The 26,306-nt window shown below is 39.8% G+C and overlaps 1 protein-coding gene across 4 annotated transcripts in view; it reads right to left on the bottom strand.

Annotated features, from left to right (window-relative positions):
• The window catches only part of CPA6 (carboxypeptidase A6), a 109,157-nt gene that overhangs the window by 22,451 nt on the left and 60,400 nt on the right, over positions 1-26,306 (bottom strand). For 2 of the 4 annotated variants that reach the window (XM_005311370.4, XM_024111997.3), the window contains exons 3-6: positions 23,153-23,277; positions 17,610-17,724; positions 13,877-13,978; positions 12,869-12,973 (exon numbers count right to left, since the gene is read on the bottom strand). In XM_005311370.4, coding sequence (XP_005311427.2) covers positions 12,869-12,973; positions 13,877-13,978; positions 17,610-17,724; positions 23,153-23,277 — 447 coding nt within the window. Of the gene's footprint in view, positions 1-12,868; positions 12,974-13,876; positions 13,979-17,609; positions 17,725-23,152; positions 23,297-26,306 lie in introns of all 4 variants that reach the window. The other 2 variants (XM_042845246.2, XM_024111996.3) reach the window with 1 other exon arrangement.

Raw genomic sequence — 26,306 nt, forward strand, 5'->3', positions numbered from 1 at the left:
CTCTTAAATTCAAAACCATTAACCCAAATTACTTGTCCACTTACAATTGGGCAAATCCTGTAGCCTGCACCAAGCCTGTGTACCATAGGTTGAACCAGTAATTGAAGGTGGAGGAAGCAATTCTTCCCCTCTGCCAGACGCAGGAATGCAGTAGCCCATGCATGTGCTGCATTCCTGAACAGAGTTCTGGTTGGTCTATGTATTTGCAATTCCACCAGCCCCACAGATTCTCCTCCATTGTATGCAGAAGTGTGTAATCCTTGTGTAACTACCACCATCACTGGGCATTAACTACAGTGTTAAGGCTCCAATGCAGTAAAAATGCTTAATCATGTGCTTAACTTTGAGGGAAGAAAGTGTAACACATTGAACATAGGCTACATAGGCATGCTCCCAGCATCTGGCCACCCTGTGCAATGTACCCACATCAGTTCCATTCTACTGAAGGTCCTCAAGGCCCACACAGGAGTTGTGGTGGGAAGAGCAGGATTTACTTAAAATTGATGAGAGCTAAAATTGTTACTCACAAATGCTAGGGCTACAGTATCAGGTCAGGGAATTTAATACCTATGCAGCTTGGTCCTGCAGATGCTCCAAGTGTGAAGCTCCCATTGAAGTCAAAGGATGATATTCTGTGTGATGTAGCTACAAGAATGCTCCCATAAATTCATAGCAAGGGATATTTAGGTTCGATATTAAGAAAAACTCTCTAACTGTAAGGATAAGTACGCATTGTAACAGATTACCTAAAAAGGGGTGGAATCCGTGTCACTGGAGGTTTTTCAGAACACGTTTGTCAAGCGCCTGTCATGGATAGTCTATGTATGCTTAATCCTGCTGCAGCATGGGGAGGGAGATGGACTAGATGATCTCTGGAGGTACCATCCAGCCTCTTCATTTCTATGGTTCTATAATTGGACTTGTCTGGGGACAGAGGTACTGGACACAACTCTTCCTTTATAGCAACCATGTTATTGTTTCTATGAACCATTTTTCTATACTATCTTTGTTAATATTAGAAAGCCACTTCAAGGCTCCCCATCAACATGGTTACAAATCTTTTTATTAGTGACACGGCTCTGCTGGACTAGCAAAAGATAATTTTGTCAGAATGGAAGGCTATGGTTACTCCTGCAGTGATGGCTTAGAAAACCAAGACCCTGATCCTTTAGACTTAAACATTTGCATATTTATGCAAATTGAAGTAAATAGGGCTACTCATACATATAAAGATATGCATGTGCTTAAGTCTTTGTAGGATAAGGGAAATTATAGATGCTGTAAAAGTTCTGCATTGCAATGAAACTCAAAATGTGGGTTAGAGCAACTGAGCATCTCTTCCAGGCTTTTTTGTAGGGAGAGAGGATTTAGTTGGGGAAGGGATAGACTTTTTTGCCGTCTTATGTTTTCTTCTCATTACCAAATGCTATCAAGTATGGTGGAAATCATGTCCCTATAATGAGGATTTCCATGTCAAAGATATTGAGTTTGAAATAGTCTCTAGTTTTTGTTTTCTGTATAGTGTTCTTAGGCTTCAAGTCATATACTGTGATTGTGCTCTTTTATAGGAACTGTTTTTTACCTTCGGTATTGCGATGTATATTGTATTACCAGGTTGACATAATATGATACATACTCCTTAAAAATCACACTGTAGTGCTTTTGGATGTCAGATTCTTCCTCAGCAGGGCACCCAAATAATATTTATAAAATATAAATACAGTACATAACAAAATTGTCATGAAAACTCAGAGAAAAAATTAAAAAGTAAATTGAAAAGGGTCATATGCTTTAAATTATATGAATAGTTGTAAAATGGTGACCAGCCATCTTTGCAGGACCAGGAAGCCAGGGGGTAGCCAGTCCTGTTTAAGTAGTTCCACCCTGCCACACCTGGGTTGGGTACAGGAATTAAAAAGGGGGGAAGCCAAGGAGCTGGGGCTGAAACTGGCTCTGGAATGTATGCCCAGCAGTGGCAGTCATAAGAACATAAGAATGGCCATACTGGGTCAGACCAAAGGTCCATCTAGCCCAGTATGCTGTCTAGTGGCCAATGCCAGGTGCTTCAGAGGGAATGAACAGAACAAGTAATCATCAAGTGATCCATTCCCTATTGCCCATTCCTAGCTTCTGGCAAACAGAGGCTAGGGACACCATCCCTGCCCATCCTGGCTAATAACCATCAATGGACCTATCCTCCATGAATTTCTCTAGTTCATTTTTTTTGGACTCAGTTATCAGGCCTTACGGCAATAAAAAAGGCTGTCTCCATATGTACAAATAATTGAATCAATAAAATTATATTTCTAATAGAGTTAGGGCTTCAAGCAATTAAAAGAATTAATCATAATTAATTGCATGATTAATCGCACTGTTAAACAATACGAGAATACCATTTATTTAAATATTTTTGGATGTTTTTTACATTTTCAAATATATTAATTTCAATTACAATATAGAAAATACAAGGTGTACAGTGCTCACTTTATATTTATTTTTGATTACAAATATTTGCACTGTAAAAAAACCCAAAAGAAATAGTATTTGTCAATTCACCTAATACAAGTACTGTAGTGCAATCTCTTTATCATAAAAGTTACTTACGAATGTAGAGTTATGTACAAAAAAACTGCATTCAAAAATAAAATAATGTAAAACTTTAGAGCCTACAAGTCCACTCAGTCCTACTTCTTGTTCAGTCAATCGCTCAGACAAACAAGTTTGTTTACATTTGCAGGAGATAATGCTGCCCGCTTCTTGTTCACAATGTTCCCTGAAATGGAGAACAGGTTTTCGCATGGCACTATTGTAGCAGGTGTCGCAAGATATTTACATGCCAGATGCGCTAAAGATTCATATGTCCCTTCATGCTTCAACCACCATTCCAGAGGACATGCATCCATGCTGATGACAATCCAAAGCAGCGTGGACCGACGCATGTTCATTTTCATCATCTGAGTTAGATGCCACCAGCAGAAGGTTGATTTTCTTTTTTGTTGGTTCAGGTTCTGTAGTTTCTGCATGGGAGTGTTGCTCTTTAAAGACTTCTGAAAGCAAGCTCCACATCTCATCCCACTCAGATTTTGGAAGGCACTTTAGAATCTTAAACCTTGGGTCGAGTGCTGTAGCTATCTTTAGAAATCTCACATTGGTACCTTCTTTGCGTTTTGTCAGATCTGCTGTGAACAACATGTGCTGAGTCATCAGCTGAGAGTGCTATGACATGAAATATATGGCAGAATGCGGGTAAAATAGAGCTGGAGACATACAATTATCCCCCAAGGAGTTCAGTCACAAATTTAATTAACGCATTTTTTTTAATGAGCATCATCAGCATGGATGCATGTCCTATGGAATGGTGGCCGAAGCATGAAGGGGCATATGAATGTTTAGCATATCTGGCACGTAAATACCTTGCAATGCTAGCTACAAAAGTCCCATGTAAACGCCTGTTCTCACTTTCTGGTGACATTGTAAATAAGAAGTGGGCAGCATTATCTTCTGTAAATGTAAACAAACTTATTTCTCTTAGCGATTGGCTAGACGAGAAGTAGGACTGAAAAGACCTGGAAGCAATAAAGTTTTGCATTGTTTTGTTTTTGAGTGCAGTTATGTAACAAAAAAAATCTACATTTGTAAATTGAACTTTCACAATAAAGCGATTGCACTACAGTACTTGTATGAGGTGAATTGAAAAATACTGTTTCTGTTGTTTATCATTTTTACAATGCAAATATTTATAATAAAAAATAATAATATAAAGTGAGCAGTGTGCACTTTGTATTCTGTGTTGTAATTAAAATAAATATATTTGAAAATGTAGAAAAACATCCAAATATTTAATAAAGTTCAACTGGTATTCTATTGTTTAACATTGCGATTAAAAATGCTATTAATTGCTATTATGTTTTTTAATCGTGATAAATGTTTTTGAGTTAATAGCGTGAATTAACTGCGATTAATTGACAGTACTAAATAGAGTTAGTACAGATGGGGATACAGGTAGCATTAGTTGGGATCTCAGCACATATTGGGATAACAGGGAATGAAATGGTGGACAAGGCAGCTAAAAGCACTGTAAGAAATGGACGGACTGACACAGAAATACCCTTGAGTAAGCAGCAATTCAAAAGCCTAGTGAAGAAAAATTTAAAAGAGGAATGGCCAAAAATTTGGATCAATGAAAAAAGAGGAAGAGGAATTTTTGAATTGTGTTCTAGAGTTGAGGATAAGGACATACTTCAGGGCCCTGATTGGACAAATGAAGTGATTTTGTTTAGAGTACTGACTGGCCATTATGGCTTAAACAATTTTTTTTTCTGAATAAACAACCACAAAGCTGGGCTATGTGCGTGCTGTAACTGATCACCTTTTATGTGTTTGTAAGGGCTTTGGTAAAGGAAGGGAAAAGTTACATTATGTTATTTAGTAAAAATATGGGGGAAATGCGATTGTATTAGAAAGGTGTTGTTACGTCACCTGAAAGACACAGGACAGAACGAGAGAATGTGAACTGCTAGCTATTTAGGGGAGTATAGCTGGTGGCAGCTATAGACTATCCAGTCAACGGGGGGGAAGGGGAGAAAGGCAAGGGCCGGCTGTGGAGGAGCGTAGTCAAGTTGGGTTGTGGCTGGAGAGTAGAGTAGGCTCATGAAACAAGGGGACCGACTCCAGGGAGGCAGGCCCGGGTCTGGTATTCCAGAAGAGAAACAGGGAGCAGGAGCATCAGAGAGTTCCTCAGGAGAGACTGTTAGGGGAGGCAATAGGAACCTGGTAGGGAAAAAAGGTCTCCAGGGAGAAAGCCCTGGGAAGTAGAACTCAGTCAAAAGAACAAGGAAGAATCCTGCAGGAGGCCCTGAAGCAGGAGAGAATGAAAGAGACAAAACGGAAAAATCTCCTGGGAGCTATAGCTCAGGACGTTCTGAGGAACTGTTTTGTAGTTTTGCTTATGTCTGGAAAAGAAAAGTGCCCGTAAAAAGATTTTGGGTCTGGTAGTGGGTCCTTTGTGGGCTGGGGACAAGCCAACATTTTACAGGTTTTTTTTTCTTGAAAATAAAAGTCATACTGTGACTATAAAAGAGAAATAATGCAATGACTTAAAAATGATCCCACATCTTCCTCTGCACCTTAGGCAACATCCAATTTCAAACAGTTGATAGACACAAGGGTAAATAGATTAAAAAAAAACGTGATTGGAGCTTTAAACATGTATCGATTGTACAATATTGAGTCTCCTTTACTTTTTAATGCTTCTCTGTTTTGTTTTGATGATTGCTGTCTTGTGAAATGATACTGAGAGAGGTTTTGGAAGTCAATATAGTCCCAAAGCTGTACTCTTAGAAATCTCAAGTTGAGTCTTAGAATAGACTTGAATGATTGATGTGTTTCTCTTTAAAATGTTTCTTTTAAAACATTTTAAAGGTTTATCTTAAAACTTTGTAACTATCATCTGATTTAAAACATAATGGACCTGGTATAGCTTTCTGACTGATTTAAATCAAAAGTAACTCCTATGAAATAAATAGTTACCCATGTGTAAAACTGGTGTAAGTGACATCACAATAATTTCATTATTTTGAAAAATATTTCTCTCATATACTGTTTTTCTTTTTACAAACTTAATGCTTACAAGACAAGACTGGCTGTGTATTACTGTCAAATGTTATGTCTTGATGGCATCCACAAGGCCTTTGCCATTTTGTCTAACAATCACTAAGGTGTATCATAAGAACAGCCATACTGGGTCAGACCAAAGGTCCATCTAGCCCAGTATCCTGCCAATGCCAGGTGCCCCAGAGGGAATGAACAGAACAGGTAATCATCAAGTGATCCATCCCCTGTTGCCCATTCCCAGCTTCTGGCAAACAGAGGTTAGGGACACCATCCCTATTACTATTATACTATGCTATATTACTATACTATATTATATCAGTATCATATAATGCCTTTTGTAATGTGTATCAAATCCTCAAAATAATGATTAAAGTGAAAAAATACTAAGTGTTAAAACATATATTCTCATCACCATGACAAATACAACTTTTATGTCAACCACTAGTCATTTTTCTCCATTACTGTTTGTACAATGCTTTCAGAATATAAAATAATTATATTTCATATGGCTTAATTCTGTATCCCCCAAGGAAATCAATGGAAGTTTTGCCACTGAATTCACTGAGAGCCAGACTAGACCCATAAATGCTGAATAGTATTAATACCAAAAGAGAAGATGATATAGGAATGGTGCCAAAAATCTGATGGAGAAAAAATAAACAGTGACTGATAAGAGAGGGCCACGTCTTCAGCTGGTATAAACCAGCAAACCTATATAATGATGATTAGAGCTATTGCTGGTTTACCCCAGCTGAGGATCTATTCTATATATAAACACACTGTGCCACAGAAATGCTAGAAGTCACCAAGGCTGCAAATCAAAGAGTATTGAATGAATGAATCTATGCAGTTTACAAAGGAAGGGAATTGATGGAAAATGACAAGGCAAAGAGACAGGGTTCAGAGAAACTTTTAAATTATATACATACTAGTTGGGCCTAATAACCATATCCTGTCCCACAATTCATTGTCTTTACATTTAAGGTCAAGATTTGCTATTTCTGATTTTGGATTAATAATTATTAACACCGACTTAGCCAGTTACTATTTTAGCACTGAAACCTGACTCTGTTGTCGTTTCTTCAGCAATCAGACCATAACACTATTTCTAATGATAGAGGCTTTTAGCTCCTCGCTCTGTGTTCAAACATCAGTCATAGCATCCTTATTGAAAGTAACTTAAGATGTTTGTTATTTTCTGTACATTTTAAATTCTAATCAGGTCTGGCCTTAGGCACCAAGCAAAGCAGCTGCTTGTTTGGTCCCACGTAATTCTGTACTGATTAGGTAAGTCATGGATTAGCCTATCTTCATCTCTGGAGACAACTCATAACTTAATCTGCTTTCCCCTCTTACATCTTAGGGATCTGCTTTTACTTGGAGCCCTACAAATCATAAGCCTGGTGCTTGATCTATGATTCCACATTAGGTAATAAAGTGCCACTTCATGACTCAGATAGAGATCTTAAAACATAGGATCAAACTTTCAAAAGTTGGAGCTTCAACTGTGCCTGAAAAATGTTTGCAAACAAACCTTCCCTGCCATTTTTGGGTTGTACAAGAAGCATCTTCTACTGGCACTAGATCAGAAACAGCAGCTGGAAAAATGACAAAGTATTATGTCCTCCGGGGAAGGCTTAGCAGGAACCCTATGGGAAAACTCCAAAAAGGAGAAGGACCCCCTAACCTAGGTGCCTGAGACAGGTGTAGTCCAAGGTCTAGTGTGCAGAAGTAGCCAAAATGGGACATATGATCATCCTAGCTCTCATGGAATATAGGAGTGTATTCTTCCGCTGTGCAGATGACTCTGCTGAGCAATGATGGGTGTTCTCCTATGTTTCTAAAACTAATCTGTCTTTTTATTAAGAGAGGTATTTATAGAGGTGCTGTGCCTGCAGCTAGCTCTCCCAGCGCTCTAAAAAACCCACCTCCACAAGGGCCGTAGCTACCAGCGCTGGGAGCACTGTCTACACTGGTGCTTTACAGTGCTGAAACTAGCTGCGCTCAGGGGGGTGTTTTTTCACACCCCTGAGTGAGAAAGTTGCAGCGCTGTAAATTGCCAGTGTAGACAAGCCCATATTCACTAGTTTAAAAGCCCCTGTGTGTATTGGTGTTTGAATGTCCTAGTGATGGATAACAAATAGTGATTATCACTGGGAAACTCCTTCTATAGGCACAATACAGCTGCAGTGATACTTTTATTTCATCAAAATGCATTCATGTGGTAAAAAATGAATAGCTGCAAACTGAATGAAAGTAATTTTTACCTTCACAAGAGTATTGTGGGTTGTCATGAAGAAGCAATTGACAAGTTTAAAGCACACAACAATAAAAAACGTATCTCCCTACACTAAGAAGCTGCAGATAATTTTATCTTGCTGCAGAGCAAAGGAAAAAATACTTTACACATTTTTCTTGTTGAACAGAACTGGACTCATTATGGACCAAAAGAGAAAAAACATTAAAAGCACAGGAATGCTTTCCACAGCTACTTATAAAACAATGCCTCAATCATCACATGCCTCATTGTGGTGACAGCGAAGTACTACATTTAACTTTTTTATCATTTGCTTAAGAGTTTATCCATTAAAATTACACTCATAATTAGGACACGATCCTGCAAACCCATGCTACCATGCAGAGCTTAGCTCCATGGAAATCCACTTGCACTAGTGGCTAGTAGCACATATTTGCAGGATCAGGCAGGGATACACATCCAGGGGACTTTTGAGCATTCGATTTGGCTGAGGTTTTGTGTTATAAGTACAAATTTTCAAATAGAAAAAAATATTCAGAGTAAAGCCAGAAGAGAGATCATTTATGATTATCTTCTCTGTTCTGTATAACAAAGGCCACAAACGTGTGTGCATGTGCACACACACACACATTACATTTAGAACAGCCTTTCCAAATGGAAAAAAGAACAGTATTTATGTCAAAAAGGTAGATGTGGGCCTGCACCAAATTTTTAGAGGAAAACATCCCAAACTGTGTAGTGTGGGACCAGCTTTGCACAAAGGAGACCGACTCAAACAAAGAGAGGCATTCTCTGATCAACTGCAGCTGCCTGTGGTTTCTAGTGCATATTAATATAAATAAATATCTGAATATTTAGCATCTTAAATACATAGGACAGTGTTGCTTATTCTCTAGTATTGTTAAGGACCAGATTGTGTCTGGCTGACTAGTGTAAGCAGGGCAGGCAGGAAGGGCAGGAAATCCACCATCTTATGCAGCCAGGTTCAACTGCAATCCACATGCTGTCGGTGTGCTCCATAGGGCACAAGACACCCCAAAGTTGGGAGGAGGCAGGGTCATGACCAGGTGGGCAGGGTGGACTATGCTGCAACCTCTGAAGAGGCGTAGCAGCAGTCACACTTTCCCAGTCTACTGTAGAGCTCCAGGAGAAATTCTACCTCCTTTAGGCAGAATTCCTCCGACATCTGCCCAATGCAGATATGCGCCTAATTGGCACAGGGCTGAGCCCTAACATGCATTGACTGTGACAGCCACGTTACCCAGAATTTAAGGATACATACAGAAACGTACTGAAAGGGTACCTCACAATAACGTTTTATGACATCACTTTAATACTAAAAAAAAAGATAAGAAATAAATACTTCATCTTTCATGAACACAAGTTTAATATTTGTTTTTGTTCCAGATAAAATGCGAGAGGGGAAGGCAAAAAATGGCAGATGACAACAATCTGTCTTTCTTCTATCTACAGAACAGCAAGCAGCTTGATAATGTGGAGAATTACACCACTCTATCAGAACATGACACCTCTCCCCCTTTTCCTCACACTCTGAGGAGTCATCATTTTTTCTGCTTTAGAAAAGGGAGCATAAATTCTGACTCTGGTATATCTACACTGGTTAGACTTTTTATTCATGACTTTCACCTTTTATTATCTTCAATAAGGACTTGTGTTCACTAGAAATGTAGAGAGTTAGAACATGACCTTAAACTAACACAATATTGACTACAACTTTGCTGTCACAGTAGGCAGCCACAAGCTGTATTTAATATTATGTTAATGGGTCATGGGTAAAACATGGTTCCAGTGGGATTTACTCACAACCAGCTGCATTATGTTAAACACAACTTGTCCCTGTGTTCCATGACAGCAAAGTTGTAGTCAGCATCACATTAGTTAACAGGACTCTTCAAGGTTGTGTTCTAGCTCAATGTCATTTTCTAGTGAAGATAAGTCCTTAACTGGTCCTAGAGACCCTCCATTCCACAAGCTGACTTTTCATAGCTGAGAAAGCCTGATTGAGATGCCTTCAGTACCAATCAATGTCTTTCTCAGTTTGGACACATGGGTTGCTATGGAGCCCTCCCCTCACTATGGCCTGAACTTGCTGCCTCCAGTGTTCTCAGCTCTTGAAAGAATGGAGAGTAACTTCTCAGTTTTCTGAAAAGCAAATTATTACAGGGTGACTGGCCCTCTAAGGGGAGATGGACACAGCCCCACTATCCTTGCATTAGTTGGAAGAGCTCTCCTGGCCCTTCCTGCCTGGGGTCAGTATTGAGACAGAGTGTATGGATGTCCAGAAAACTTGCCTCCTAATGGACTGCGTTTTCCAAAACTCAGATTGAACTTCGGAAGGGATGGACTGCCTGCTTCTGAGCTGCATACAATACACACTTACAGAGAGGACTTGCTAACACAAGAGAATTGCAAAGAGCTGAGAGCATCTTGAAACTTGGAGTGTTTCTGGAGCTCTCATTAAAATGGTTAATCGTTTATTGGGAAAATGACATTCCAATCCAAATATCTCAAGTTCATAATTTTTTTGGTTTTGTTTACTCTAGCCAGAAACTGTGACTATAATGGAGTCCTTTCCTGTTGTGCTTTTCTAAAAATTGGGATTACACATTGCACTGAAGAAGGGGGATAGAGGAAATGCAGCATGTGAACAAATATGATGCATGAGAAGGAGTGAGAGACACATTCATACATTCATTTACTCTAAGTAAATTCTGAGCTGTACACATTTTAATTAAGCACAGAAAGCATATGTTAAATATTTAGTGAAACAAAGCAGTCTAGTCTTCAACAGTCTCAAATAACAGGCAGAAAATTATGTATTTTACTTCCTGCTGTGGACTTTAAAAGAAACCTCGTCCTAGTTTCCTAACTGCAAAATGAATTTAAAGCACTAAATTAAAAAGACAGGCACTTGAGGGAGTGCCTCACACTGCTTATTTGCTACATCCTCTTCTCCCTCGTTTCAAGACTGGGACTTGGATCCCAATCCTGCAGGCTGCTCTGTACTTGCAAACTATTATACTAGCATAGAGTCCTATTAAAGTATGCCTTCCCTGCAGAGTAAACTCAGGTGATTGGCGCCTACTTATGAGTAGCAACACCGCAAAGCCATACGCGTGTTACCATGTCCTCACTGGTGCTGCGCTTCCTCACATATATTGCTAGGACTTCTTGAGTCATATCATATGTTTTTTTTGCGCTGCTGAACTTTTCTATAATTCTTTCCCAGTGAATTGTGGGAGAACTTGTCTGTCCTTCTGGGCATGTGGGGGAATTATGGGAAGGCACTGGAGGAGTAGCATCGCTTGAGTGGTTTAACCTGCTTTCTCACTGCCAAGTGGGTGGGTGACCAGCCTGACTGAAAGCCTCTCTTGGGCGCTAGCCTACAGCCCCACTGAGCTACCTGGTGTAGGTTGAAAGTATCATTAAACTTGGGTTTAGAGTATATTGTGTGTGGATGGGAGGGGCAAGAACTGAAAGAGCTCAAGTTAGCACTGCAGTGAATACACTCTTGAAGTTTACAGGGCTATGAATGGATGCGGGGGTCTGACTTTGTGTAGTGCCTTGCAGGATCAGGAGTTACCACAATGCTGATAGGTCGGAAAACCAGAGGCAGCTTTCCTGAGTAAGAGACAGTGTTGCTACAATGTGGGCTTAGAGGAGAGCCAAGGAAAGAGGAAAATGTGTGCGATAGGAAGACACTTGCACTCAAAGTTCCAGCAGTAGTTTAGGATAGTTTGTGTATGAAGGATTTTGAGCATTGTTTGATTCCATAAATCGTGCTGATCTAAAGTGACTAGCGTTTGGCAGGTAAGACCCTGGGCCTTAAATAAAAATCTTGCAAAATTGTCATATGTCTGAACTGAGCCCAGAGTGAGAATGAAAGTAAGTGGCGACATGAAAAAGAATACTGATATACTGGAGCAGGCAAATGAAATGCTGAATTTTAATTGGTTTAATTTCCCTGCCTCATTGTTGAAGAATGACTAAGGGAATTGGAGTTTATTTGTGAGTATGTATGTGATGTTTAGACTCCAGATAAATCAAGGGTTAAGGGAACAAAACATCGAGTGGAGTGGGGCCAAAGGGAAATTAATGAGACATTGTGTGTTCAGACAATCCAGAATTCATCATTTTGGACCACATTCATCCCTGGTGTTACTCCACTCACTCCAATTGAATTACACATGGGATGAATTTGTCTTTTTCAGGCTAAGTTTCAAGGACAAGGATATTGCCAGATTGCAATACACTACTAACAAAGGTTAGTGCTGGGCCTGGCATTGACTAATCTGGACCATTGCCAACATATCAGTCTCCATAGTGTGGGTGTTCTCATTCCAAATCTCTGCCAATACATGTAGGGCATGTTTGTGTCGTGTGCCTAGCTTTGTTTAGGGTTCCATGCAGGGGTCACGGCCCCACTCAGGTTTGGCTTGGCTGTCCCTCCATCAGGGCCGGCTCCAGGGTTTTTGTCGCCACAAGCAGAGGAAAAAAAAAAAAAAAAGCCGCGTTCACGATCAGCTCTACCGCCGCTGCTTCAGTCTTCGGTGGCAATTCAACGGCTGGTCCTTCACTCTGAGAGGGAGTGAGGGACCCGCCACTGAATTGCCACTGAAGAGCCGGGCATGCCAACCCTCTCCGTTGGCTGCCCCAAGCACCTGCTTACTGGGCTGGTGCCTGGAGCCGGTCCTGCCCTCCATTATGACAGAATGGTGGCCAGACTAAATCTGAGTGGTGCTGTGACTCCACGTGCCAGGTCACAATGCCCAGAGCGGGGAACTGCACCCAGCTTTATGTTGTGGGCTGAGTGCAGGGTGAGCAAACTCTCTAATGCTCCTCCCGCACCATGGTCTCCCCTGTGCACTGAGCCCGCAACCCATCTACAATCTTCCTGCAGTGCACTTGTGGGTCATGACCCACTGTTTGGTAAACACTGCTCTAAAGTAAAAATACTGTAAGGCATTAAAAACTTACTTCTTTTACAAACCATTGGCAGAAGGCAGGACCAATCCATTCTCTTGCATGAATGCCACAGTCTATCCAGACAGCTCTCTTGTAAGGCCGTGATCTTTTACCTAACTAAAAAAGTAAATATTCATTGTTACCACAGCAGGTCTTAGTGCTTATTGACATTTAGTGAGCAGCAATAGTAGAAATGAACATAGTTAATTAGCTACAATAGACATTTTGAACTTTTCTTGTAAACCGTTACAAAAGAGATACAGATCTGTTATTTTGAATAGGAATTCTAGGTATCATCCATGCAGATCATTTCAAGGTTACAAACTGGAGAACTGAAAAAGTCACAGGAAAAGTCAGAGCTATCAACTCCTCTTATATTGAAGAAATAAGTCCTTATATGCCACTTGGAGCAGGGCTAGGGTAATGTATTTTGGGGAGTAATTTAAAGATTTTCCTGAAATCAGCATGTCATGTGAAACCAAATTTTAAGAAATTAGTGGGAAAGGATGCAAGGAAAACATATAGAAGTACTAATTTTTCCTTTGTAGGCTTTGGCTAATTTTGAGCATTGAATCCCAGCATTTCATCATTAACAGCTCAACAAGAATTGTGTGGCACTATGTTCAGAAGAGGTCAAGGGTTTCTTGTGGTCCATCCATCCTTGAGGGTACTCATTCTATAAATCAGCTATAAACACAGAACTTTCCAACTCCCTTAAAGCCAAATCCTGCTTACCTTACTCACACAAATAATCCAGTAGATTGCAAAGAGAATACATACAGAGGTAAAGACAGCAGGATTTGACTCTTAACTTTCTAATGTGTGAACTATTTTCTCACAGGCTATTACATTGTTTATTAAGGGTCTGATCCAGGATGGTGCTGAGTTCCCGCAAATCCTGCTGATTTCATTAGGAGATGTAGGTTCTCAGAACCTCTCATATAAATATGCTGTGTGGAATAGGTATTTGAATTTGGTTTCAGGTGTTAGATATAACTGCTTTAACTATTTAATTTTTACCTTTAGTACAAACAGAGGTCTCCCTTCATATGATTTTCCAACAGAGAACATATGAATGAGATCTGAATGGGTTTTGTTCAGACGATACATCCAACTTTGAATCTGAAAATACAGACATAAAATTGCTGTCTAAGTCATTAACACTTCTGGGAAAGAGATATTAAAGAGAAGGGAGAAAAAAAGGCTAGTGAGACCTGTCAAGAATATGTTTTGTTTTCCAGTTGTGTCCTGTCTGTCACTTAGATTGTGAGCAATGTGGGGAAGGGAGTGGAACAGTCTTCTTTGTTCCATGTCTGCACAGTGCCTAGCACACTGGGGCCCGGAGCCTTTAATAGGGTTCATAGGTGCTATTTTAATCCTACTTTTACTACTATGACCCACAGTGTGTTTTTTTTATTTGGTCTTTCATTTGGGTTATCTCTGTGCTCTAATAAATGCTCTAGACCTTTTTGTCCCCCCTTGCTTCTTCAGTAACTTCAGGTCCAGTCTTCCCTCCCTCTAATTCCTCCTTGATGACACCTTACTACAACAAAGTGACAAGTAGCCTCCCCCTTAGAAATCACCAAGAATTTGGGAGGGAGTATGTCTACCTTGAAGACCGCTCCCACCAAAAAGTGGTATGGAGGAAGCAATCTAGTTAGCTTCCCCCTGTGAGGCCAACTGACATTCCCTAAAGACATTAGAAGCTGAATGGAGAAAGAAATCTCCCCTCTGGAAGATGGCACCAGGTAAAGATGGAAAATGGGCTTGTTGGGAGAAGGGAGGGGAGTGGTAGAAGACACTAGTGTCAACAGTTTCATTTTTTGCAGTGAGTAGATAGGATACTGCAACTAAACCTCAGGAGTTGCAGATCCTCACAAACTGAACTCAGTGGTTTTGTTTCTAGTGCAAACTGACATAGGTGGATTTCACAGAGTTCTATCTAACACCCTCTGTGCTGACAGCAGTAGGTTCTGTACTTGCATGCACATTGTCAAATGGAAGGATTGATTTTTCCTTCTTCCTCTCCCTACTCAATGTCTCAGGGCCAGATGCTGAAGAGGCTCTGTACGTGTAGCTTCAGAGGAGGAGAAGCAACAGGCCATGTCATAGTTTAAAAAAAACAATTTTAACAAGAAAATACGCAGACATTTTAAAACCTTAGAGTGTATTCTTCAGTTATTACTCAGAGAACATTCCCTTTGACTTCAGTGAGAGATTCATAGAATCACAGAATCATAGAAATGTAGTGCTAGAAGGTACCTAGTGAGGTCATCTAGTCCAGCCGCCTGCATTGAGGCAGGACCAAGTAAACCTAGAGCATCCCTGACAGGTGTTTGTCCAACCTGTTCTTAAAAACATCCGGTGATGGGGATTCCACAATCTCCCGTGGACAATGATTCCAGACCTTAACTACCCTTTATAATTAGAAAGTTTTTCCTAATATCTAACCTAAATCTTCCTTGCTGCAGATTAAGCCCATTACTTCTTGTCCTACCTTCAGTGGACGTACAGAACAATTGACCACTGTCCTCTTATCAGTTCCCCACACAGTCTTCTTTTCTCCTGACTAAACATGCCCAGTTTTGTAAACCTTTCCTGATAGGTCAGGTTTCTAATTTTTTTTTATCATTTTTGTTGTTTTCTAGATTCTTTCCAATTTGTCCACATCTTTTCTAAAAACGTGGCACCTGGAAGTGGACACACATTCCAGCTGAGTCCTCACCAGTGCTGAATAGTGTGGGACAATTACGTCCTGTGTCTTACATATGACACTCCTGTTAATACACTCCAAAATGATATTAGCTATTTTTGCAACTGTATCACATTGTGACTCATATTGAATTTGTGATCCACTATAACCCGCAGATCCCATTCAACAGTACTATTGCCTAGTCAGTTATTACCCATTTTGCAGTTGTGCATTTAATTTTTCCTTCCTAAGTGAAATATTTTGCACTTGTCTTTACTGAATCTTATCTTGTTGATTTCAGACTAATTCTCTAATTTGTCAAGGTCATTTGAATTCTAATTGTGACTTCCAAAGTGCTGGCAAACCCCTCCCAGATCTTGATGTCATCCATAAATGTTATAAGCATACTCTCCACTCTATTATCAAAGTCATTAATGAAAATATTGACTAGTACTGGACCCAGGACTGACTCCTGTAGGACCTATTAGATACCCCCTTCCAGTTTGACAGCAAACCATTGATAACTACTTTTGAGTATAGTCTTTCAACCAATTGTGGTCTAGGTGAAATTACTATAAGTTGGCTGCACATTTCTGCACATTGCTTATGAGAATGTCATGTGGGACTGTGTCACAAACCTTACTGATATCAAGATATAATTCATCTGAATAAGAGTGAATTTGGCTCCTAATAATAATTTAATTAATACAACCAGTGTCTATTTTTATTTCTCTATTGGTCCACTGAAATCCATGGGAGTTCTTCACATGGAAAGCTTGCAGGCTTGGGCCCTTAGTAGAGGAACCACTATCTGAATACTTTTATCTCTTTGGGCCCCATCCTGCAGACACTTAAGCATGTGAGAAAATTTTAATCACAAGTAGACCTGTGGACTTCAGTGAGACTTCTAATGTGAATAAGGTAACCACGCCCCCAGACTCTGAAGTCAAAAGAATTTAAACCAAAGTCATGTTAACAGTGACTGGTTTAAAACAAAGAAGTTTCTAAGGTAACTATTTAGAAAGGAAAAGGAACATAAGAACGTAAGAATAGTCATACTGGGTCAAACTATTGGTTCATCTAGCTCAGTATCCAACAGTGGCCAGCACCAGATGCTTCAAAGGGAATGAATAGAACAGGGCAATTATTGAGTGATCCATCCAGTCTCAGCTTCTGGCAGTCAGAGGTTGAGCGATACCCAGAACATGGACTTGCGTCCCTGACCATCTTGGCTAATAAGCCATTCATGGACCTATACTCCGTGAATTTGCCTAATTATTTTTGAGCCCAGTTATACTTTGGGCCTTCACTAGATCCCCTGGCCACAAGTTTCACAGGTTGACTCTGCATTGTGTGAAGTAGTACTTACTTTTGCTTGTTTTAAACCTGCTGCCTATTAATTTCATCAGGTTTCCCCAGCTCTTGTGTTATGTGAAGGGGTAAACAACACTTCCTTATTCACTTTCTCCACACCATTCATAATTTTATAGACCTCCATTATATCCCCCTTTAGTCGTCTCTTTTCTAACCTGAACAGTTCCAGTCTTTTTACTCTCTCCTTGTATGGAAGCTGTTCCATACTACTGGTCATTTTTGTTACCCTTCTCTGTACCTTTTCCAATTCCAATATATCTTTTTTGAGATGCCAAACCTTGAAAGAAAATATTATAAATAATAATGGATTTAAAAACAAACTTTAAAGGGTCTATATTTTTATTTTATATAAAACATTTAGAAAACTTGCTGAAAATGAATATGTATGTGTAACTTTTACTAGCATCTCTACTCATCAGGATCAGAATACACTTCTAACTAGATAGGGTGAAATCTTAGCCTCGCTGAAGTGAATGGGAGTTTAGATCAGTGGTCTCCAAAGTGGGGTGCGCGCAGGAGGAGCATTTTATTTTTTTGCTTCATCAGGCGATAGTCCGAGTGCCTTTTTTTGCTTTGGCGCGGCAGGGGGTGCATGCTCAAAAATTTTTTACTGATAGGGGGGCGTGATCAAAAAAGTTTGGAGACCACTGGTTTAGATAAAAAACACCATCTTCATTTTCAACATACTTCTTCCAGTGAGTGGTACACTTCATAGTTGTATCCTAGTACTGATCTACGATTCCTACATGATCGCAAACCACTTTGTTTTTCTATCACTTTCTGTAGATCCGATATGATGATCCTAGATTAAAAAGAAAGCAGCATTATTAAACAGCATGAATAAAATAGAGTGCAGTGCAAAATAAATATCAGATTTAAAGAGAAATACAGCCACAGTAAAATAGTGCTGATGTTACATCATCCTTTTTTATTTTAACAATAAAAGTTTGCAGGCTTATTACAATACATACTGCTAAATAAGTAGTCCAATTGCTTTGAAACACAACAGTGCTTTCAAAAACGGAGGCAGCTTGTTTTTAAGTGAATGAAACAGAATGATGTAAACAACTTAGCCTAATTTAAGTGTTCAAGTTATGCTTGTATGGCAGCACTTATAGCTTACTTTTATACTGCAAAATATGGATGCCTATGTTTTCTCTCCATGTAGAAGTGCTGAACCATACATATAGATACGGGGGGTCAGACACAAAACAACAACAGACTTGGGCACTGGAAATATTCCATCTAAAGCAAAAATGAATGTGTAAATCTTTTCCTTGGTTTATCATGTATAGTTATACTACAGTTCTTCTAAGAAATATTCATCTTGAAGTCAGTCATTTTAAAAGTGTCTAGCAAAAAATGAGAAACAAAAATTGCATAATGTAACCTAAATATACGGTCTCACACTTAGACATAGACAGCAAGAGGGGGCTGGTATTGAAAGAGAAATGCAGAAAAAAGCTTTTCTATTTTTCTGCCAAGACCAAAGAATAGCATAGAAAGATCACTAACTCATGGAAAGAAGTCTTTCCAACATGGTGCAGTGCCGTGATCTCAGACATTCAGGGCCAGATTCTGATAATACAATAGCTTAAATCAGGGGTACCTTCGCTGAATTCAGTGGCGATATGATATGTCAGTATAAAATTAAGAACAGAATCAGGTTTTGAGAATTGTGGTGCTACTCTCTTGAACTGAGTTGCTCTAGCATTGCAACTAATGCCCCCAAGCGTCATTTTTATAAAATGAGGTGATGCTCAATCTTTTTAATTCTTAAAACAGCAATGATTAATGCAGAAAAAAGAAATGCTCTATTTACTAATTTCATAAACTACTAACTATATCACTTTAATATGTAATTAGCATATCAATATGTGTATCAAAGTAATGGCTATCTATGTTCTTCAAATATATATCTCAGGGAAGTAATATATATAATTATGACTGAAGGCTTCTCTACAGTCATATGCACCGCTACCTTGATATAACGCGACCCAATATAACACGAATTCGGATATAATGCGGTAAAGCAGTGCTCCGGAGGGGAGGGGGGGGGCTGTGCACTCTGGTGGATCAAAGCAAGTTCAATATAACGTGGTTTCACCTATAACACGGTAAGATTTTTTGGCTCCCGAGGACAGTGCTATATGGAGGTAGAGGTGTATTTTTAAATAAATTCCAGGGTTATAGCCTTGATTTTCTGAGCACTCTGAGCCAAGGCCAACAAAGCACTTAAGCATGTGCTTAACTTTAAGCATGTGAGTGATCCAGCTGAAGTCAGTGGGGTTACTCACATGTTAAAGTTAAGCACATACTTAAGTGCTCTGTTGAAGCCTGTGTAGAACATTCAGCATCTTTCAGGATTAGGTCCTATTTGTTCATCTCGAAGTATGTGGATTTAAACATAACTCCCCATGTATAGATTTCTGTGTCTCAGAATGAGAATATACTATAGGGTCTCTTATTTACTTTCAGTGAGCACATACTATGTTTACTTATTGCGGCCCAGGGCTCTAACTTCAATTGCAATCGTATGTCAGGGACTGAATAGTCAACCTATACACGGCAGGTACAAGAGCCTGTCACAGGGTGACTGGTCCCTTTCAGAAGAAACAGATCCAGTTTCCCTGTGACTAATTAGCTGCTTGCAAGTGGGATCTCATAGAAGGCACCTGTATCTATAACACCTCAGGCACTGGTTAGGACCAGGCGGAAGAAGAGACAGGAAGTAGTAGTGGTGGGAGGAGGAAGAGGGAGTGGAAGAGATGAAGAAGGTTCTCTGGAGCAAGCTGCATGAACCCCTTACAGAGCAGGAGTTGGGAGCTGCTGTGGGGAAGAGCTGGTGCAGAGAAAGAACTGGAGAGCGTTGGTGGGACAGGGCTGGCTGGAGCTAGGGAATCCTAGTGACTGAAAGGCTCATGTAGCAGCCCCTGATTAAAAGGGAAGATCCGACTCAGCTAGGACCAGGCTGAACATAGAAGAGAGTGATTCTGAAGAAGCTCAGCAGGGATAGGATTCCTGGGCAAAGGAGGCCTGGGGTATGGAACACTATGGGAAGCCCACTCGCAGGAGCTATTTGGGGATCTGTGAACTGTTTCACATTGAGAGTCCTGTGAATGGATGCACTTATATTAATAAATGATGCTTGGAAACAGGGCTTTTATTAGACTCCGAGAGAGATCTCATTCCTTTCCTGGGCAGTGATACAGCCTTTAGTCTGTGGCGGAAAGGATGGGCACCTTGAGTGACTACAGGGACTGAAGAAGGAGAAATTGAGGCAGGACTTGCCTGTATTGCAGAGGTTAGCTGCTTGATGGTGCCCTGGTGTGGTGGGCCCTGTGACAGAGACTCTTCAGTAAAAGTTGATCTGGTGCATAGCCTGTTTTCATGGCCATCTTATTGCTAGCTAAATAAGAGTTTAGTAAACTCAAGGGTCAGATAAAACTATGTATTATAGATGGGGCTGGTAATACTGCCTATTTATTTGCACATTTGCTGAGCCAAACAATAGTGTTCTTAGTGGCCAAGTGGAGCTTTCGGAACCCCAGTTGAATTTGGCGAATGGGCACTCCTCCACAATGTTTATCATTGTTTGATCTGCGCAGCAGCTGCAGCTTGGGTTGTCTTGAAGACCCCAACAGTGCTGGCTGACTGCACAGAAGCCTTGCCCAGTTCAGAATCAGTTAAGAACTGAACCACTGGGCGGCAATGGATCTGCGTTCTTGTCGTGCCACCTGTCAGTATCCGGCACAGTTCAGGAAAGCTAATGATCCTCCTAGCAAGCCGAATTCTGCAAGCTCATCCTTGAAAAATCCTGGTATTGCCACCTCCGGTTATCCTAAGAATGAGCAATCTGAGTCTTACTACTAAACATTGAGGGTTTATCGACAGCCAAGAGATCAATCAGCACTCTTGCTCACTGCCTATTAAAGTCGCCTGACATGTCCCATTATGAGACTTTGTTTTCACTTGCTTATATTTTTGACAAATTTTAACTGTTCTGGTTGAAATTTTACATGCCAGGTGTCTGCCTCAGGCTGAATATTTTTAGAAAGTTTTAGCCAGCAGCTAAGCTGCTTCTTAGGGTATGTCTACACTACCCGCTGAATCGGTGGACAGCGATCAATCCAGCAGGGATTGATTTATCGCGTCTAGTCTAGGCGTGATAAATCGACCCCTGAGAGCTCCAGTGCCACAAGAGCGGCAGGCAGAGTCGACGGGAGAGCGGCAGCTGTCAACTCACCATGGTGAAGACATCACAGTAAGTCGATCTAAGTACGTCGACTTCAGCTATGTTATTAAAGTAATGGAGATATCCTATCTCCTAGAACTGGAAGGGACCTTGAAAGGTCATCGAGTCCAGCCCCCTGCCTTCACCAGCAGGACCAAGTACTGATTTGGAGGTTATAGTGGATCACAAATTGAATATGAGCCAACAATGTGATGCAGTTGCAAAAAAGGCTAATATAGTTCTGGGTGTATCAAAGGAGCATAATATGTAAGACATGGGAGGTAATTGTCCCACTCTACTTGCCACTGATGGAATACTGTGTCCAGTTCTGGGTGCCACATTTTGAGAAACGTGTGAGTGAACTGGAGGGAGTCCAGAATGCAGAGGAACAAAAATGATAAAAGATTTAGAAAACCTGACCTACAGGGAAAGGGTAAAAGAACTGGGTATGTTTAATTTGGAGAAAAGAAGACTGAGGGGGCACCTGAGAGTCTTCCAATATGTTAAGGGCTCTTTACAGTGATCAATTGTCCTCCATGTCCACTGAAGATAGGACAAGAAGTAGTGGGTTAATTTGCAGCAAGGGAGATTTAGGTTAGATATTAGGAAAATCTTTCTAACTATAAGAATAGGTAAGCACTGGAAAAGGCTCCCAAGGGATATTGTGGCATTCCTGTCATAGGAGGTTTTAAAGAACAGGGTGGACAAACACCTGTCAGGCATGGTCTAGGTCTACTTGGTCCTGCCTCAGGATAGGAGGCTGGCCTAGATAATCTTTTGAGGTCTTTTCCAGCCCTACATTTCTATGTAATTAAAAACTCTATCATAATGCATATGCAGAAGGAAGGAATTCGGCATTTCCTAACTTTAGAGTGCTTGATTTGCAACATTAATAATGTTTTTTAAAGTAGTTTTTTGATAACCATGACAACACTTGTGGATCTTTTTTATAGACTTTTGCTGAGACAAGGAACAGGCATATGAATGCAAGAAACTGGACATGTCAATTCCTGTACAAAAATGTAACATAAAAGTTAAACATAATTTATAAAAATCACATAATCATCTCATTTTTAAATGCAAGCAAAACTGCCATAATGTAGGGCCCATAGCAAAACAGCTCTGATCTCAGGCTACTAGACCTGCATACTTAATTGTTTTATATTTGCTTTTATTTTGAGGACTACAAATTTAGTAATTTGAGATCATTGTAATCTATAAGAAATAATCATACTGACAGTTATTTCCCATCAAAGCATACCACTTTGTGAACTTTACAAACATTAATATTTTATCCACACTGAGATAAGTACAATTAACCCCATATAGGACCCGATTCAACAAATTACTTAAGCACACGCTTAAGAATGTGAGTAGTCTATGGGCTTCAGGAGGGCTACTCATGTGCTTAAAGTTACATATATATAACTTAGGTGCCTGGCTGAATCAAGGCCTTAACCACAAGATCACCCTTTCTCTCTACATGAAGAGTATAATCATTTTTGTGGGATGTGATCCTTATTCAGTCTTTGTTCTACATGACCTATATTTTGTGACCAGAACAGAGAGTTATAAAACAAATCAGTGTATTCCTTTATATAATTAATGAAGCATGTGAGCTCTCTCTCATTTATAGTATACTTTTAAGCAAACCCAACCCCTGTTAAGTGTATGTACAAGCAAAACAGACTATAGAATAGGAGCAGTAATTACCATATTTCTCACAACAGATACAATTTTATATGCATTTCAGAGACACTAGTCTGCACTCTAAAGGAGGCCATTTAATTAAACTGTTTGCCTGTGGGAGACTCTGTTATTCCATAAAATGACTGTCTTGTTGTGAATATCTAGCTACCTGTCAGACAAATTGAAAATATGCTGTGCTGTAACAGTATTTTTGAAACACGCTTGGTATTATAGACATAAACCTTCATTAGAGGTCAGATCCCACATTCCACCAGGATAACTCGCAGGAAGTGAAATGGAAGCTTACGTGTATTTGATGTTTGCTTGTTGCAGGTAGGGTAGCAGAATTTGTGAACTGTTCCCTGGAACATGCACATCTGTGACTGTACCCTCTGAGATGTGGAAGATGCTGCTGGGCTGCCACAGGTCCACCTGTAGTGCAGGAACCAACCTGTAATTCATATTTATTCAGTGTAGGTGGGGAAATCCAGGAGATAGTATGGTTGTAATTTTCTTCTATGTATCTAATATGGCATGTTGTTTATTTAGCATCGCTGGAGTACTACTGCTTAGTGCACTGGTCAAACACTATTTACAGTAGTTAGAGAATGATTCAAACTTTTATTTTTGAAACAAAAATGTTTCACTTTCAGTTTAACAATTTTATTTTTGACCTCTTCTTGGTCTGAGCTACCTGGCATCATAATCCAAGAGATGTTTAAATATCCACCACTTTTCTGTATCAGATTTTTATACATTATATAGTAAATTTCTTGTCAAAATCCCTCAAAATCTTGCACATTCCCTCTGTATCAGCTTCCCTATGGTCAGCAACGTTTGTTTTCATTTTTATTTTTCAATAGGGCAATGCAAGGAAAGAAAACTGAGGAGAAATGGAAAGTGTTCAAAAATGTATTAATGTGGTATTTGTAAAATGTATGCTAAAATTCTGCAATGACATTTAGAAATAATATGTCAGAGGTACAACACAAATTTCAATGCAGAATAGGTTAGCATGGTGCTGTAAAATAGGTAAGATTGTGTTCATACTCAAGGGTTATCTATGGTTTGAGTGTATGGTCAGGACACAGTCCTAACTCAGCGCTGAATGACAATATCTAGATGGTGCTGTGCTAGATAGGAAGAGTACTACGTTGCCAAAAAAAATGTATATAGAAAGGTTACAAAATCAAAGAAAGATAATATATACCTAAGTACAAGTGTCTGCACCTCCAAATTAATCTGTAATTTTATTTTCTAAATATAAAAGAAACATAGTATATTTTATTTCTGCGCACTTTAGCACTGTTGCCTCTTTTGTCCCATGTGGTCAGCCAATATTTGGGGCCTTGTGGGATTGTTTCTTCTAGGAGGAGAAATCAAAGATGAGTCAAGTATATTCTTTGGTGCAATTATGTTTATTTACAAAGAATATACACAAAGTCCTTTTCTGCTGAATACAGTAGGTAGAAACAACAGCAAGCTGTTTCCTTCCTCGCTATTTTCAAGTCTGCCCCTCCAGCCAGTTCTATGCCCAAGGAGTTCTGTCTCTCCGCTCCCTCTCAGGGTTATGTTAATGACCACGTCCCTCCCTGCTGGCTTTTTGCTTCTAACACAAACACACACCTACCCCTTGGCTTCTGCATTTGGCACAATCCCAGGGAAATCCCTCAGACCACCTGGTTTAGCCCTGCTCTGGCTTTGCCATGTGATCCATGGCCTGGACAGCAATCTCCTTTTGTTTCCAGTTAACACTACATGAAGGGGCATTGAATTGCTCCTTCCAATTAACCTGAAAGAAAGATGCTTAACACACCAATCGGCTTTAACTAGGTCTGTGATTTGTTTTTAGATCAAAGAGCCATTTGTTGGGCACAATTAACACCTTCCAGCACAATAATAATTATAATTTACTCTTAATATCCAGACTAAGTTGTGTTTATTTATACATTCTGTAGTATATAAAGGTAATGGTTTGCTATACTGGTTTTTTAACTAATAGTTTAACTTTTTAAATGTATTGAATTAGGTGTGGCATTGCAAGTACCAAACCTTTCCTTGTCCATAAGATCATTATAGGATCTGGTTTTCCATGCCTCTGAGGAATGTCAGGTTCATAATACAACTATTGTTGTGATGACAGCTGTTAAAATGGGCTAGTGAAGAGCTTTTACTGGCACTTTTAAGCCTCTGATATTATGTAATTTATTGCCAGTAACAAAAACAACAGAGTTCCTTTCTTCTTGCTTTATTTATGTGCTCTATCAGAGTGCATGCTCATGCCCCTACACATACTCTAACCAACACTAAATTTGTTTAATACACTTTCAAATAAACCATTTCCACAGTCACTAATATAGTCAAGTCACTTCCAGTGGAATTTTAATCACCAAATGTTTTGATTACTTAACTCCCAAGAGATACACTGACTAACAGGAGGATATTTTGGATTTGCATTAACACCTTAGCGAACGGTGGGGTATTATACATGTTCAATGCTGGGAGACTGGATGTCAGTAGGTAGCAATCTGATTTCTCCCTTCTTGCACAGATGAAAAACACTAAACGATGGACACCAACCTATGTGCTAATACTCTGATTGAAAATAATAATAATAATAATAAAACAATGGAAGGCCAAGCTGCAGTAGAGGACAGAAGAAATGATTTAGGCCTCGATCCTGCCAACACTTTCACAGCTGAGTTTCCTCCCAGCATATGAGTTGTCCCACTGAAGTCAGTAGAACTACTTGTGTATGACATTATTCACCTGCAAATGTGTTTGTAGGATCAGGACAGTAGACTGATGAACATCAACTCCTCCTGTCAGGTAAGGCTTTCTAACTTCTATTATATCTGGGTGGCCAAAAATGAGGGAGCCAAAGCCATCTTCTTACTGCCCCCACTCTCTACTATGTAGAAGTGGAGTTTGGAGTTAGTGGTGAATCAGGGCCAGCGCATTTAGAGAGTGAGCACATAGGAGGCCTATGAATTCAATAGGTTCTGAATGCAGTCCTGTCCTGCTGTCCTTAGTTGCACTGATAATGGGCCAATTAAAGGATAAGAGGTATGTGAGAGAGTCTCTAGGGCTTCTGTAAGGACTTGCATGGCAACCAGGAAGAGGCAAAAAGTAATTAAAGCTTTCTTTAATATATTAGACAATAACTGCTCAATAGACTCTCTACTTTGTTTGCTTTTCAGTGAGGCTGGTAAAGAGAAGTGTTACATAGTTAGTGACTCAATCAGTTGCAGTGACCACAGTACCAATTGTAATAGAATACTAACAATAGATAGCTTGCAGGTTCAAGTTGCACAAATCTCTGGGAAATTGTAACATGTTAATGATCTTGCTGCTTTATTGCAACTGGTATAATTTTACACAAGGTTTAACCCTGTAATAAAGATATTTCTTCTGAGAGTTACTGAATAAAAATTTAACTCAATTGTATCCTAAATAAATAT

Source organism: Chrysemys picta, chromosome 2, assembly GCF_011386835.1.
Source record: "Chrysemys picta bellii isolate R12L10 chromosome 2, ASM1138683v2, whole genome shotgun sequence".
NCBI lineage: Eukaryota > Metazoa > Chordata > Testudines > Emydidae > Chrysemys > Chrysemys picta.